General features: G+C 45.0%; 1 protein-coding gene across 1 annotated transcript; it reads left to right on the top strand.

The window, feature by feature from the left end:
- Window positions 1–15,154: 15,154 nt before the first annotated feature.
- On the top strand, window positions 15,155–17,876 carry LOC109774347 (histidine-containing phosphotransfer protein 2-like). Its single transcript, XM_020333065.4, has 6 exons — window positions 15,155–15,322; window positions 15,441–15,577; window positions 15,673–15,741; window positions 16,694–16,765; window positions 17,081–17,153; window positions 17,545–17,876. The coding sequence occupies exons 1-6, from the start codon at window positions 15,263–15,265 to the stop codon at window positions 17,578–17,580; spliced, it is 447 nt and encodes a 148-aa protein (XP_020188654.1). The 5' UTR covers window positions 15,155–15,262; the 3' UTR covers window positions 17,581–17,876.

The raw sequence follows: 17,876 nt of genomic DNA, 5'->3' as shown, positions 1-17,876 counted from the left end.
CATTTTTGTTTGAATTTTTGAAAACTTTTATTTTTCACTTTAATTATATTTGAAGTTTGAGCTAGGAGTTTGAAAGGAAGGTGATTCAAATGTGATCAAGCCCTGTTTAGCAACATGATTAGCTTAATCACAGGGGGTTACTGTAGCATGATTCTCAGGGTGTTACAAATAACTGGAAACCGTAATACATGTGTGAATACATAGACCACAACATGTCCCTAGTAAGCCTCTAGTTGACTAGCTCGTTGATCAATAGATGGTTATTGTTTCCTGACCATGGACATTGGATGTCATTGATAACGGGATCACATCATTAGGAGAATGATGTGATGGACAAGACCCAATCCTAAGCATAGCACAAGATTGTGTGGTTCGTTTGCTAGAGCTTTTCTAGTGTCAAGTATCATTTCCTTAAACCATGAGATTGTGCAACTCCCGGATACCGTAGGAATGCTTTGGGTGTACCAAACGTCACAACGTAACTGGGTGGCTATAAAGGTGCACTACAGGTATCTCTGAAAGTGTCTGTTGGGTTGGCACGAATCGAGACTGGGATTTGTCACTCCGTATGACGGAGAGGTATCTCTGGGCCCACTCGGTAATGCATCATCATAATGAGCTCAATGTGACTAAGGAGTTAGCCACGGGATCATGCGTTACGGTACGAGTAAAGTGACTTGCCGGTAACGAGATTGAACAAGGTATTGGGATACCGACGATCGAATCTCGGGCAAGTAACGTACCGATTGACAAAGGGAATTGTATACGGGATTGATTGAATCCTCGACATCGTGGTTCATCCGATGAGATCATCGTGGAACATGTGGGAGCCAACATGGGTATCTAGATCCCGCTGTTGGTTATTGACCGGAGAGTCATCTCGGTCATGTCTGCATGTCTCCCGAACCCGTAGGGTCTACACACTTAAGGTTCGGTGACGCTAGAGTTGTAGGGATATTAGTATGCGGTTAACCGAAAGTTGTTCGGAGTCCCGGATGAGATCCCGGACGTCACGAGGAGTTCCGGAATGGTCCGGAGGTAAAGATTTATATATGGGAAGTCCTATTTTGGCCACCGAAAAATGTTCGGGATTTTTCGGTATTGTACCGGGAAGGTTCTAGAAGGTTCCGAAGTGGGGCCCACCTGCATGGGGGGACCCACATGAACGTGGGTAGTGGGGGCAAGGCCCCACACCCCTGGTCAAGGCGCACCAAGATCCCACCTTAGAAGGAATAAGATCATATCCCGAAGGGATAAGATCAAGATCCCTAAAAAAGGGGGATAACAATCGGTGGGGAAGGGAAATGATGGGATTTCTTTCCCCCACCTTTGCCAACGCCCCAATGGACTTGGAGCGCAAGAAACCAGCCCCCTCCACCCCTATATATAGTGGGGAGGCGCATGGGAGCAGCACCCCAAGCCCTGGCGCCTCCCTCCCTCCCGTGACACCTCTTCCTCCCCGCTTGCGCTTGGCGAAGCCCTGCCGGGATCCCGCTACTTCCACCACCACGCCGTCGTGCTGCTGGATCTCCATCAACTTCTCCTCCCCCCTTGCTGGATCAAGAAGGAGGAGACGTCCCCGCTCCGTACGTGTGTTGAACGCGGAGGTGCCGTCCGTTCGGCGCTAGGATCATCGGTGATTTGGATCACGACGAGTACAACTCCATCAACCCCGTTCTCTTGAACGCTTCCGCGCGCGATCTACAAGGGTATGTAGATGCACTCCCCTCTCTCTCGTTGCTAGATGACTCATAGATTGATCTTGGTGATACGTGGAAAATTTTAAATTTCTGCTACGTTCCCCAACATCCACCATATTCCACCTCGGTAATATCGTAGCGGTACTTAGGCGAAGCCTGCGTCGGTAGCATCATCAACACCGTCATCACGCCGTCAAGCTGACGGAACTCTCCCGCAAAGCTCTGCTGGATCGGAGTTCGTGGGATGTCATCGAGCTGAACGTGTGCTGAACTCGGAGGTGCCGTGCGTTCGGTACTTGGATCGGTCGGATCGTGAAGACGTACGACTACATCAACCGCATTGTCATAACGCTTCCGCTTTCGGTCTATGAGGGTACGTGGACACACTCTCCCCTCTCGTTGCTATGCATCACCATGATCTTGCGTGTGCGTAGGAATTTTTTGAAATTACTACGTTCCCCAACAGTGGCATCCGAGCCAGGTTTATGCGTAGATGTTATATGCACGAGTAGAACACAAGTGAGTTGTGGGCGATACAAGTCATACTGCTTACCAGCATGTCATACTTTGGTTCGGCGGTATTGTTGGATGAAGCGCCCTGGACCGACATTACGCGTACGCTTACGCGAGACTGGTTTTACAGCCGTGCTTTGCACACAGGTGACTAGCGGGTGTCAGTTTCTCCAACTTTAGTTGAACTGAGTGTGGCTACGCCCGGTCCTTGAGAAGGTTAAAACAACACTAACTTGACGAACTATCGTTGTGGTTTTGATGCATAGGTAAGAACGGTTCTTGCTCAGCCCGTAGCAGCCACGTAAAACTTGCAACAACAAAGTAGAGGACGTCTAACTTGTTTTTGCAGGGCATGTTGTGATGTGATATGGTCAAGGCATGATGCTATATTTTATTGTATGAGATGATCATGTTTTGTAACCGAGTTATCGGCAACTGGCAGGAGCCATATGGTTGTCGCTTTATTGTATGCAATACAATCGCCCTGTAATTGCTTTACTTTATCACTAAGCGGTAGCGATAGTCGTAGAAGCAATAGTTGGCGAGACGACAACGATTCTACGATGGAGATCAAGGTGTCGCGCCGGTTACGATGGTGATCATGACGGTGCTTCGGAGATGGAGATCACAAGCACAAGATGATGATGGCCATATCATATCACTTATATTGATTGCATGTGATGTTTATCTTTTATGCATCTTATTTTGCTTTGATTGACGGTAGCATTATAAGATGATCTCTCACTAAATTTCAAGATAAAAGTGTTCTCCCTGAGTATGCACCGTTGCCAAAGTTCGTCGTGCCGAGACACCACGTGATGATCGGGTGTGATAAGCTCTACGTTCATCTACAACGGGTGCAAGCCAGTTTTGCACACGCAGAATACTCGGGTTAAACTTGACGAGCGCAGCATATACAGATATGGCTTCGGAACACTAGAGACCGAAAGGTCGAGCGTGAATCATATAGAAGATATGATCAACATAGTGATGTTCACCATTGAAAACTACGCCATCTCACGTGATGATCGGACATGGTTTAGTTGATTTGGATCACGTGATCACTTAGATGATTAGAGGGCTGTCTATCTAAGTGGGAGTTCTTAAGTAATATGATTAATTGAACTTTAATTTATCATGAACTTAGTCCTGGTAGTATTAGCATATCTATGTTGTAGATCAATTGCTCACGTTTAGCTCCCCTGTTTTATTTTTGATATGTTCCTAGAGAAAACTAAGTTGAAAGATGTTAGTAGCAATGATACGGATTGGATCCGTGATCTGAGGATTATCCTCATTGCTGCACAGAAGAATTATGTCCTTGATGCACCACTAGGTGACAAACTGATTGCAGGAGCAACTGTAGACGTTATGAACATTTGGCAAGCTCGATATGATGACTACTTGATAGTTTAGTGCACCATGCTTTACGGCTTAGAATCGGGGCTTCAAAGACTTTTTTGCAATGCCACGGAGCATATAAGATGTTCCAAGAGTTGAACTTAGTATTTCATACTCATGCCTGTGTCGAGAGGTATGAGACTTCTGACAGTACTTTGCCTACAAGATGGAGGGGAATTGCTCAGCTAGTGAGCATGTGCTCAGAATGTCTGAGTACTACAATCACTTGAATCAAGTGGGAGTTAATCTTCCAGAGAAGATAGTGATTGGCAGAGTTCTCTAGTCACTATCACCAAGTTACTAGAACTTCGTGATGAACTATAATATGCAAGGGATAAAGGAAACGATTCCCAAGCTCTTCGTGATGCCGAAATCGACGAAGGTAGAAATCAAGAAAAACATCAAGTGTTGATGGTTGACAAGACCACTAGTTTCAAGAAAAGGGCAAAGGGAAGAAGGGGAACTTCAAGAAGAACGGCAAGCGAGTTGTTGCTCAAGTGAAGAAGCCCAAGTCTGGACCTAAGCCTGAGACTAAGTGCTTCTACTGCAAAGGGACTGGTCACTAGAAGTGGAACTGCCCTAGATACTTGGCGGATAACAAGGATGTCATAGTGAACAAAGGTATATTTGATATACATGTTATTGATGTGTACTTTACTAGTATTTATAGCAACCCCTTAGTATTTGATACTAGTTCAGTTGCTAAGATTAGTAACTCGAAATGGGAGTTGCAAAATGAACAGAGACTAGTTAAGGGTGAAGTGACGATGTGTGTTGGAAGTAGTTCCAAGATTGATATGATCATCATCGCACACTCCCTATACTTTTGGGATTAGTGTTGAACCTAAATAAGTGTTATTTGGTGTTTGCGTTGAGCATGAATATGATTTGATCATGTTTCTTACAATACGGTTATTCATTTAAGTTAGAGAATAATTGTTGTTCTGTTTACATGAATAAAACCTTCTATGGTCATACACCCAATGAAAATGGTTTGTTGGATCTCGATCGTAGTGATACACATATTCATAATATTGAAGCCAAAAGATGCAAGTTAATAATGATAGTGCAGCTTATTTGTGGAACTGCCGTTTAGGTCATATTGGTGTAAAGCGCATGAAGAAAATCCATGCTGATGGGCTTTTGGAATCACCTGATTATGAATCAGTTGATGCTTGCGAACCATGCCTCATGGGCAAGATGACTAAGACTCCGTTCTCCGGAACAATGGAGCGAGCTACTGACTTATTGGAAATAATACATACCGATGTATGCGGTCCGATGAGTGTTGAGGCTCGCGGCGGGTATCGTTATTTCCCGACCTTCACAGATGATTTGAGCAGATATGGGTATATCTACTTGATGAAACACAAGTCTGAAACACTTGAAAAGTTCAAAGATTTTCAGAGTGAAGTAGAGAATCATCGTAACAAGAAAATAAAGTTTCTACGATCTGATCGTAGAGGCAAATATTTGAGTTACGAGTTTGACCTTCAATTAAAACAATGTGGAATAGTTTCACAAACTCATGCCACCTGGAACACCACAGCATAATGGTGTGTCCGAACATCATAACCGTACTTTATTGGATATGGTGCAATCTATGATGTCTCTTACCGATTTACCACTATCGTTTTGGGGTTGTGCATTAGAGACAGCTGCATTCACGTTAAATAGGGCACCATCTAAATCCGTTGAGACGACACCTTATGAACTGTGGTTTGGCAAGAAACCCAAGTTGTCGTTTCTTAAAATTTGGGGTTGCGATGCTTATGTGAAAAAGTTTCATCCTGATAAGCTCAAACCCAAATCAAAGAAGTGTGTCTTCATAGGATACCCAAAAGAAAATGTTGGGTACACCTTCTATCACAGATCCGAAGGCAAGACATTCGTTGCTAAGAATGGATCCTTTCTAGAGAAGGAATTTCTCTCAAAAGAAGTGAGTGGGAGGAAAGTAGAACTTGATGAGGTAATTGTACCTGCTCCCTTATTGGAAAGTAGTCCATCACAGAAATCTGTTCCTGTGACTCCTACACGAATTAGTGAGGAAGTTAATGATGATGATCATGAAACTTCAGATCAAGTTTCTACCTAACCTCGTAGGTCAACCAGAGTAAGATCCGCATCAGATTGGTACAGTAATCCTGTCCTGGAAGTCATGTTACTAAACCATGAAGAACCTACAAACTATGAGGAAGCGATGATGAGCCCAGATTTCGCGAAATGGTTTGAGGCCATGAAATCTGAGATAGGATCCGTGTATGAGAACAAAGTGTGGACTTTGGTTGACTTGCCCGATGATCGGCAAGCCATAGAAAATAAATGGATCTTCAAGAGGAAGATGGACGCTGACAGTAGTGTTACTATCTACAAAGCTAAACTTGTCGAAAATGGTTTTGACAAAGTTCAAGGTGTTGACTACGATGAGATTTTCTCACTCGTAGCGATGCTTAAGTCTGTCCGAATCATGTTAGCAAATTGCCACATTTTATGAAATCTGGCAAATGGATGTCAAAACTACATTCCTTAATGGATTTCTTAAAGAAGAGTTGTATATGATGCAACCAGAAGGTTTTGTCGATCCTAAAGGTTCTAACAAAATGTGCAAGCTCCAGCGATCCATCTATGGACTGGTGCAAGCATCCTGGAGTTGGAATATACACTTTGATGAGTTGATCAAAGCATATAGTTTTATACAGACTTGCGGTAAAGCCTGTATTTACAAGAAAGTGAGTGAGAGCACTACAACATTTCTGATAAATATATGTGAATGACATATTGTTGATCGGAAATAATGTAGAATTTTCTGGAAAGCATAAAGGAGTATTTGAAAGGAGTTTTTCAAAGAAAGACCTCGGTGAAGCTGCTTACATATTGAGCATCAAGATCTATAGAGATAGATCAAGACGCTTGATAAGTTTTTTCAATGAGTACATACCTTGACAAGATTTTGAAGTAGTTCAAAATGGAATAGTCAAAGAAAGAGTTCTTTCCTGTGTTGCAAGGTGTAAAATTGAGTAAGACTCAAAGCCCGACCACGACAGAATATAGAAAAAGAATGAAAGTCATTCCCTATGCCTCAACCATAGGTTCTATAAAGTATGCCATGCTGTGTACCAGATCTATTGTATACCCTGCCCTGAGTTTGTCAAGGGAGTACAATAGTGATCTAGGAGTAGATCACTGGACATTGGTCAAAATTATCCTTAGTGGAATAAGGATATGTTTCTCGGTTATGGAGGTGACAAAAAGTTCATCGTAAAGGGATACGTCGATGCAAGTTTTGGCACTAATCCGGATGACTCTAAAATCTCAATCTGGATACATATTGAAAGTGGGAGAAATTAGCTAGAGTACCTCCGTCCAGAGCATTGTTGACATAGAAATTTGCAAAATACATACGGATCTGAATTTGGCAGACCCGTTGACTAAACTTCTCTCACAAGGAAAACATGAATCACACCTTTGTACTCTTTGGGTGTTAATCACATGGCGATGTGAACTAGATTGCTGACTCTAGTAAACCCTTTGGGTGTTGGTCACATGACGATGTGAACTATGGGTGTTAATCACATGGTGATGTGAACTATTGATGTTAAATCACATGGCGATGTGATCTAGATTATTGACTCTAGTGCAAGTGGGAGACTGAAGGAAATACGCCGTAGAGGCAATAATAAAGTTATTATTTATTTCCTTATATCATGATAAATGTTTATTATTCATGCTAGAATTGTATTAACCGGAAACATAATACATGTGTGAATACATAGACAAACATAGTGTCACTAGTATGCCTCTACTTGACTAGCTCGTTGATCAAAGATGGTTGAGTTTCCTAGCCATGGACATGAGTTGTCATTTGATTAACGGGATCACATCATTAGGAGAATGATGTGATTGACTTGACCCATTCCGTTAGCTTAGCACTTGATCGTTTAGTATGTTCCTATTGCTTTCTTCATGACTTATACATGTTCCTATGACTCTGAGATTATGCAACTCCCGTTTACCGGAGGAACACTTTGTGTGCTACCAAACGTCATAACGTAACTGGGTGATTATAAAGGTGCTCTACAGGTGTCTCCCAAGGTACTTGTTGAGTTGGCGTATTTCGAGATTAGGATTTTTCACTCCGATTGTCGGAGAGGTATCTCTGGGCCCTCTCGGTAATGCACATTACTATAAGCCTTGCAAGCAATGTGACTAATGAGTTAGTTGCGGGATGATGCATTACATAACGAGTAAAGAGACTTGCCGGTAACGAGATTGAACTAGGTATTGAGATACCGACGATCGAATCTCGGGCAAGTAACATACCGATGACAAAGGGAACAGCGTATGTTGTTATGCGGTTTGACCGATAAAGATCTTCGTAGAATATGTGGGAGCCAATATGAGCATCCAGGTTCCGCTATTGGTTATTGACCGGAGACGTGTCTCGGTCATGTCTACATAGTTCTCGAACCCGTAGGGTCCGCACGCTTAACGTTCGGTGACGATTTGTATTATGAGTTTATGTGTTTTGATGTACCGAAGGTAGTTCGGAGTCCCGGATGAGATCTGGGACATGACGAGGAGTCTCGAAATGGTCGAGACATAAAGATCGATATATTGGATGACTATATTCGGACATCGGAAAGGTTCCGAGTAATTCGGGTATTTTTCGGAGTACCGGGGAGTTACGGGAATTCGCCGGGGAGTATATGGGCCTTATTGGGCTTTAGGGGAAAGAGAGAGCGGAGGCTGCCCCCCCCCCCCCAAGGCTTAGTCCGAATTGGACTAGGGGTAGGGGCGGCGCCCCCTCCTTCCTTCTCTTCTCTTTTCCCTTTCCTTCTCTCCTACTCCTACTACTTGGAAGGGCTCCTAGTTCTACTAGGAAAAGGGGAATCCTACTCCCGATGGGAGTAGGACTCCCTTAGGGCGCGCCATAGAGAGGGCCGGCCCTCTCCCTCCTCCACTCCTTTATATACGGGGAGGGGGCACCCCTTGGAGACACAACAATTGATCATTGATCTCTTAGCCATGTGCGGTGCCCCCCTCCACCATATTCCACCTCGGTAATATCGTAGCGGTACTTAGGCGAAGCCCTGCGTCGGTAGCATCATCAACACCGTCATCACGCCGTCGTGCTGACGGAACTCTCCCGCAAAGCTCTGCTGGATCGGAGTTCGTGGGACGTCATTGAGCTGAACGTGTGCTGAACTCGGAGGTGCTGTGCGTTCGGTACTTGGATCGGTCGGATCGTGAAGACGTACGACTACATCAACCGCGTTGTCATAACGCTTCCGCTGTCGGTCTACGAGGGTACGTGGACACACTCTCCCCTCTCGTTGCTATGCATCACCATGATCTTGCGTGTGCGTAGGAATTTTTTGAAATTACTACGTTCCCCAACAGGCCCGTCTTTCCGAATCAACAATGCGCGCTCGTTGCTATGCATCACCATGATCTTGCGTGTGCGTAGGAATTTTTTGAAATTACTACGTTCCCCAGCAGGCCCGTCTTTCCGAATCAACAATGCGCGGGAGGCGGCGGATCGATCTGATCGAAGTGACTGCTGGATGGGTGGGAGGAAGAACTCGTCGTTGGATGGCTGATGGTCCGGTGAGTAAGAAGGGAAGCGGCTGCGAGCACGCCACCGGTGTTGGGTCGATGGTGTCGTGCCTCGGCGGCCGGGGCGAGGCAAAGTAGATGGGAAGCAGCGGCTCCCCTATCCCCCGAGCTCCAGATCCATGGGGGCAGCAGCAGCAGCGAGGTGAGCAGCGGCAAAGGCTCCCACCTAGCACCTCCTCTTCCATTGTTGTTTCAATCAAGATTTGTTTCCAGTAATAAAATTGCACTTGTCTCATATTTCTTGTATCTTACCGTACACCAGCACATACACCTTATTCTGTTTATCTCTGGAGATGCAATATTACCATTTCACTCACCTTTACCTGCAATGTTGACATGTAACTTTGTTATTGCTTTGTCTATCTGATAGAAAATTAGGCCGTTGTAAAGCAATTTATATTTTCTTATATGTGATGTTTCTATGATACTGTAGGTTTTCCTCTGGAGTATGGATAATTTTAACATGGATACTAAACCAGAAGAACATACAAGCTTTGTAACGGACATAAGATTCAGACCGAATTCGACTCAGTTGGCTACATCATCTTCTGATGGAACTGTTCAACTATGGAACGCTGTTGAAGTATTTTCTTCTACTTTCTCTATATGTGTTTTTCATTAGTAATTCTGAATTTCCTTATTTGCTGCAAGTTCTGGCTTTTTTGGTGCATTTCACTGCCTACTATTAACACTGGAATTTAAAATTTTGCTCTTTGATTGTGGCAAGAGATCATTGAAAACTTGAGTTACTCTCCTATGCATGTTACTGGACCTTTGGATGAGATGTGGATGGATCAGATTTAGAAAGATAATAGGAGGCACATAGATAACCTGTGACCTGTGAGTTGGCTATTCCATTCATGTGTCTCATGTCTTTCTAGATCTTAGTAAGCTATTACATGTTTACACCCAAAATCCCAAATAGAGCCGAACTAAAGATCTAAGCCCTACTGTACATTTAGTTACAATATTTGATTGTTCAATGTAATCTGAAATAATATTGTATCAGGCCATCATTTGTAGTGGCTGTCCAGTAACCAAATTGCAAGTCAAGTACTTTTGATGATTATGGAGTCTAATGGGTTAAAGCTGACCGAAAGCTAAAATGGTCTCTTCTTTGGGCATACAGAAATTGTTGATGGATTTAGTTTGATTTGTTTATTACTGTGTGACCCAATAACTCTGTTCTTTTGTTGTCTGTCTTTTTTTGATACACATGATTTTTGATTGGTAACAAACAGGTTTAGTCAAATTGAGCTTGAACATGCATGTTTAGCATACAGTTGGTTGATATAATTGTAGGAAACCAAACTTGAAGCATCAATTTGCTAATCATGTGCACATATTGATGACATGACTGGTTTTATATCGACTTATGTTTCACTTCACCATGTTAGTATTAACTGCCTAATACCTAAATCCATCATTTTGCAGCGAACCGGCGCATTACAAACATTTCTTGGGAATTCCTATGATTGTGAAGAAAACAAAGAAGCGGAAGTTGGAGGCTGCTATATATGCCTAGGCAGCAGAGGGTGGACCAGCGGCCGACGAGAACGCGAATGCTGATGGTGGAAAGAAGAAGAGGAAGCGATGGATGGTTGAGGATCTCCGTTTCAAGAAACTTGTGGCGAATGTCTTGGTTTCGAGGAAGCTGAAAAGGAAGAAGTAAGTGGTTTAACCATTTGATCTGTCTTGGTTTGCTTGAGTGTAATTGTGTAGCTTTTGCATCAATCCACTTGTATCCAATGTTGACTCGTGTAAAGAATAAACCAGGTATCTTGCTTCAGCTTTTATTTTTTAACTATGACATATACTCTAAGAAAACCTCCACATTCACTCATGGCAACATATAATAATAAATGAATAATAACATATCATGTATCATTGGTTTCAGACATCTGGATGAGAAGAAAAAGAAGCGCAAGACTGGCAAGGTCGAGACTCATCTTGAATTCCCTGGATGTGAAAAGGTCAAATTTGGTTTAAGTTGTCGAAGCTGCACCAAAGCTATCATTCCCAAAGGTCCCTTCTCTTCTCACATCCTTGTATGTTGTTAGATTTGGTTGGGTTCGTATGAAAGGTTGTGTGAACTTTTGAAGGACGTCCCATATACTTCAGTGCTTCTATGTTTCTCTTAGATTCTTATATGGTCTGATCTCTTCCCATAGGAATTTGACTGTTGGCATTTGTTGTTACCAAATAGATCGTTTTTCAACCATTTAGAAATGAGAACTTGACTTCTTGTAAATGCCAATTTGGTGCACATGATTTGACAATGAAAAATAATGTTATATGATGAATGAATGATGTTTTTAGCAGCCAAATTGATGTTTGACATTGGGCTCTCTTATTCTTGCACACACTGTTGCTGGGTTTTTTATGGCTGGAGTATATGCAATGTTGATCTGCGCAAGAAACAAATTACCTTTCTTGTGGATAATAGTACTATGCTGATCTTGTTAACCTAGCATTGTTAGTAAACAGTTGACATAAGATCTCTGTAGAAAATTATATTTGTCGTCTATAGAATTATGTTGAATGGTTGCCAACAGAATGTTTGAAGAATTGCTTGTTTATTTGCTGAATTTGGTTCACTTTTTGATGAAAAGGAGCCTTGTATGTAATGCATCAGTTGTGCATGCATGTATGTTATCAACTAGAGCTAAAATTCCATGGAAAGGGTGCCACCCTACATGGCACCGCACAAACTTCCCCTCAGGTGGCGCCACCAGGTGGCGCCCCAACCACTAGTCTACACCATTTGAAGCCATCTCCGGGCACAACCCTCTCTTCTTTTGACTTAACAATGTCCTTGACGAGGCAGTGACTGATCTAGGGGCTTCGACCAGGGAGCTGGTTACAATGGTTGCTCTCCTGCCACAATCGGAACCAAGCTCGACAACACCTGAAGGACAAGGCTGTCGTAACTAGGATAGAGTATTTGTTGTTCGAGATTGGGTTTATTTGAAGTTGCAGTTGTATGCCCAGTTATCCATCGCGGCATGCGCTAACCACAAATTAGCTTATCACAATTTTGGTCCCTTTCAGGTATTGTAGTGCACGGGTGTGGTGGCATATAAAATGGACTTGCGTGGGCAAGCTCGTATCCACCTCGTCAAACACTTCTCTGCAACTGCAAGCTGTTATGCCACCATCCACAACCGTGCAACAGGAGCTGCCGATTCTCGGCGTCGTCCACCTTCGGTTCCAAGAATTAGCAGCCATCCCCGACTGACACACGGTGGAGAGGGGTCATCAGTAAGTTGAGCAAGCCCTCATACACTGTCCCAGCTTTCCCGCATCACCGGCATCCTTGGAAGACGTGATTCCTCTGAAGGCATGGTACCCTCGAGCATTGGCTTGGGGTCAAGTCAAATCTAAAGGGGGGGGGGATGTCACACGAACTATTGCATCATGCATTTCAAGAGAAGTCCAAGACTAGCCCACTCGGCCGAAGCGACAAGCGAAGCCCAACTTGAAATTCATAGGAGACAATTGGGTCTGACATAAGCACTGTTCTCGTGTAAGTGTAGGAATCGAAGAACTAGGCTATTGGCTTGCTGCCACTGAGCATGTTTTTTTTTTTGAAAAAGGGGAGTACCTCGGCCTCTGCTTCACAAGGCACTGAGCTAGTACAATCCCCTCCCATCCGCTGGCTCGAATTTCCTGGATAACCAATTCATGATGCTACCTAAACTAGTTGATTGCTGATGTTGCTCCATAAGCCACCACTAAACATGTTCACTGGAGTCTTCTTCCCCACCCTCCGTGCCGCTCCCATGAGCGACGAGGAGGAAACCCTAGTGTCCGACCCTCCTTTCCCTCCTCTCGCCCCTTCATCACCACCGCCGCCAGCAGGCGCTAAGGGGCAAAGCCTGGTCGGAGCCGGCGGTAGCGGGACCTCCTCTCCCCCTCGCTCGTAGGTGGCTGGCATAGGATGGATGTTTCGGGTGGCGGCGCCGAGCTCACGTGGGGTTCAGCGGCGGGCACTCCCAGTGGCGGGCGCGTGTGGTGGTGGCACGGCGGCGGCATGGTGGCATCCGATCGCATGGATCTGGCGCCAGGCGAGGCTGCGGCGGGGCCAGGTCACCGGGAGTTCGCTGGTAGCCGGGGTGGTTGTGTCTGGTCGACCCCACGGCCATGTGGTGCTGTCCTCTACGTCACTCGGAGCACTTCCATTGGGGCAGCTCTAGCTTGGCGGCGACGAAGCCGTGATGGTGCAGGGGGTCCGGCGGCTAGCATTTTGGATATGTTGGGACTTTGGGTTAGGGTTGGCGGGCATCAGGGCCTGCCCTTAGCCGGTTCTGGACGGACAGATTTGGCCTGTGGAGACTCATTGCCGTGTCTGCATGGCGTCTTATAGTGCAGCACTGGCAGTGCAGGCTGTTGGGCCAGAGCCGTCGGGATCCCCTTTCCCAGGCTCCTTCACTGGTGCGGGGTTGGATCTAGTTGGGATGCGGGTGGGTTGGCTAGCAGCGCCGACGATCTTCTCGGAGACTAGTGATCAATCCTTGCTTCTCCCCTTTTCCTTTTCTTTTTAAAACTATTCGCGCACGAATGTGCTGGCCCAATTACTGTAGAACCTTCAGCGAGACTTGCTACTGTATCGCTTAATGCAAAATATAGTCGTCGTGATCAATCAACGCCTCTCGTGAGTTACACCATCTCTAGCAGATACCCTATGCCACCGCCCGCACATATATTTTTGTCCGATTTAGTGTTTCCTGGCTTTCTTGGGCTGGAACAGAAGCGGTATATTTGCACCGGCCAGTAAAAAATATATGGGCGACCCGCGAACTGCCGCTTCCGCTATTATACGTGTGGGGAGGGGGCGTTTTAGGGTTCCCGTGCCAGATAGACCCGCCCCTTCCGCCACAGTCTACTCCCCCTTCGCCATTTTCTTTTCTTAGCTCCGGCGAGCGCATACGGACAATTTTTCCCTCTCAAGCGTGGATCATTTTGGGAGAAGGTCGCGGACGTGAGGGTCGCTGCCGCCACGCAAACTCGGCCAGCACGACGTAGAGGCTGGCAGCTCCAGCCGGCCCGCTCCCGCAGCAGCGGCAACTGCATGTGGCAGCACTTCAATGAGCTCCAAGGCACTCTCGCCGGCGACGAAGAAGCTCCAGGAGGCGGAGATCGCGCACCATGCCGCGAAGGAGGCGCCGGAGGCTGGCAAAGAGGGCACCGCTGAACGCTTCGAGGCGGCGAAGGTGGACCACGAGCTCGCCTACACCCTCTACGGCTCGGCGTGCGAGTTCCTTCTCGACATGAATTCATGGGCTGCCGCCGTTCCTCGGTCGATTTAAATTTTTTATTTTAGTTTGTCCGTGTGTGTGATAAACTCCGGCGAGGTCTGGACTATCTATGTAGCAGGAACATGTTTAAGTTTTAGTTTTAAAATTTAAGGTACTATTTGCGGTATCTATTCTTGGCCGGGGATGAACTGCCCGCAAAATTCTCTTAGGGCGAACCGTAAAATGATTTTGCGGATAGAAAGTTTAACAGATTTTGCGGAATCTGTTCTGCTAGAGATGCTCATCTAGTGCGGTATTGTGAGCTAGGCCAAGCCCGTCACCCACAGCCCAAGTACCGGCCTGGTGGCACCTTTGGCAAGGCCACTGACAGAATCTTAAACCCAACAAAACCCACGCAGAAAGCATTTTTGTGCTCAAAAGAAAAGGAAAACCACGCAGGAGCTAGGCACGGCAACCACACAGTTCACACACACAAAAGTAAAACAAGAGTATAGCAGACGAACGACAGAACCATCCAAAGAAGATGCCCTACACTCCATCTCCAGACCATCTAGCTGCACATTCATGCACTGCACGCACGCCATCTCCAAGGCTCCAAAGCTCGCCCGTTAATGGACAAGCAAGTATAGGTAACGTAGCACTCGCCGCCAAACGCTTCAGTGGGAGAGTCTCGTGCGTCCAGCCACATAAAGGTTTCCATCCCCTGGCTACTCCGCCACATCTTCCGATCAGCAGGTGATCCCGCCCCAGATCCGCTCCATCACATCCTCAACAATGGCAGCTGCCGCGATCAGGGCCCGGCTAGACTACCTTGTCACATCCATGTTCACCACGGTGAGTCCATCCCGTCGTCATCCCATCCCATGTACACCTCGGCCGTGTGGTTGTTCCGGTGGCTGGCTGACTCTCCTAGTTCATCTTCGCCTTCGATCTTGTCATGTGATTCATCTAGGGCATGCTGGACGAGAATTTCCAGCAACTGCGGTCGATGGAAGAGAATGGCACCGCAGCCCTGGGCTACGTCACCGAGATGATCAACCTCTTCATCAAAGACACCAAGAGGATCCTCAACGACATCGCCGGCCTGCTGTCCGCCCCCAATCCCTCCTCTCTTCCTCTGCTTCTGTTATCTGGGCTCGCTCGGGTACTCATCCATATTGTCTTCTCTGCTTTGCGATCCATAGGAACCAACCTGTGGTGGACTACGACATTGTGGACGTCCTCGTGCGTCAGCTCAAGGGGTGCAGCTACAGGTATAATGATGATAAACCCTTTCTTTCCCTGCTCAGTATTAACTGTACATATGGTTGTTTCTTTGTTGCATCCATATCGTGTGATTAAGACGTGTTTGTCATGGGCATGCCGTTCGTGGTGTCTGCGTTGTCGTGTAGCCATAATTATAGTTGCCGAATTTAGCTGTGCTCCATATAACAGATGTACCCGAATTAATCATTTGCTATTATGCGTAACACCCATGGTAGTTTTTCTGGTTTATCGGGGTGGTGTCGTTTGCAGCTGTCGTATACACTCAAGCATAAGAGCTGAGTTTAGTTGTGTTACACGCACAATTGTCGTTATTCCTGCCAACGGCAATGCTATTGCTCTGCAGGGAACACTTTGTCGTCTTGCGGACACTTTTGCTATAATACTAACGAATCTATTAGTTAGCTAATGGAATATTATAGGACGGCAATAAAAATTCTGGTTCTGCAAACATTTCTGGTATCCATGATTTGCTATATTCTATGTAACATCAATGGTCATTTTGCTGGTTGTCCACTATATCGATGTTGTTTCTTTTCCAATGTGTTGGCAATTTGGCATGGGGTGTGTACGTCATGGGCATGTGGCTCATGTCGATCGTGCTGTCATATAGCAATAATTAGAAGAGCCGGATTTAGTTGTGTGCTGTGTAATGTAATTGTTGATATTCGTGCCAACGTGATGGCTTGGCAAGTGAAACTTTGACGTGTTGTATATATCTCTAGTACTACTGATCTACTATCACATTAAATGCTAATGGTATTTATTTTTTGGATTAATCAAACAATATATTGTGTCTGACAACCTTGATAGGAAATGGCTCCTTCACAATATTATTATGATATCGCTTGTATGGTTATGTTGATCAACATGCCACAATAGCGTTTAATAAGCATGAAAAATCCTTAGTGTCCTGATCTTACTCTTCTGTGTATGTACCAGTGTTGGTGCTAAGAAAGTGAACCTCTCCTGCATGCAATTCCGTCGGTTCTATGAGCCAAGAAGCAAAGAAAGGTCAGTACTTAGTACCTTATTGTATATGTTGCACAATCATTATTACCAACACCATCTATATTTAGCTCATAGCCCTAACCTGCTCATTCACTTCATTTGCAACCATATGATGATATTACTTGGTTCATTATCTAAATATGCCTCTTCAATTATTCTACTGTATAGTTCTAGACTTATGTTTATAGCATGACTATGTCTGAGATGGCTAGAGTTTTTTTTTCAGACAGAGGTTATGCTTTCCGAACCACTGTTAGTTCAGTTCACTTGATTACTCTGTCCAGAATTTGACTGCGTGGTATGATTGCATTATTCCAGATGCCTCATGGCGTTGGCTCTTGCTTGGAATGAGTTCTGTGAAGTGCGCAGCAAGTTCGAGGCTATGATGCAGGTAGCCCCTTATATGCGTATGTTGGCTTTGACTTCCAACTTCTTACTAGTATCATAATCTAAAGATCGGACATGGTTCCTTTAAGATAAAAAAAATAAAGAACTTGATCTCATTCTTGCTGCTATTGATATTTATCTAGATATACTGTTTGGTTTCCGAGGTATCTAAAACGTTTATGTCTTAATTTGTGTCATCACGATTCAGTAGCTGTATGAGGTAGTTCTAAGCAATATAATTTCTTTGTTTCTCACCGTAAATTAAGCTTAGCCAAATACTGGAATAAGATATCAACCACCTTGTAACATGGATGATTTGTGAAACCTTGTGACTTGGCCACCAATATGTACCTTAGAAATGTCGTAATAATTAATCTATTGTTCTTTTGATGAAGCTGGAGGAGCAGATCGCAGCCTATGGTCCTAACTAGTAGCTATGGAAGGAAAAAGAGCGTAGCTCCATGTGATCCCTCCCATGACGGGGTGTATGTATCTCTCCAGATGTATACAATGTTCAATAGGTGTCTGGCTTTGGAGAGCGATTATGAAATAACATGAGGAATCTTGCGTAAGAACTCCAGTCTCGCAAGTCTTCAAAAAAACATTTTGTGATGTGTCAATGTCTCTGTCAACTCTATACCCGGTTGAGTCCGCTGGGCTGCCGCCCCATACAATATTTAAACTCTCTACCTGGTTGGTTTTGTACTGGTGAATTGGTTTTGTTGTA

This window comes from Aegilops tauschii, chromosome 4 (genome assembly GCF_002575655.3).
Source record: "Aegilops tauschii subsp. strangulata cultivar AL8/78 chromosome 4, Aet v6.0, whole genome shotgun sequence".
Classification (NCBI taxonomy): Eukaryota; Viridiplantae; Streptophyta; class Magnoliopsida; order Poales; family Poaceae; genus Aegilops; species Aegilops tauschii.
This window is presented reverse-complemented; position numbering and strand designations above follow the sequence as displayed.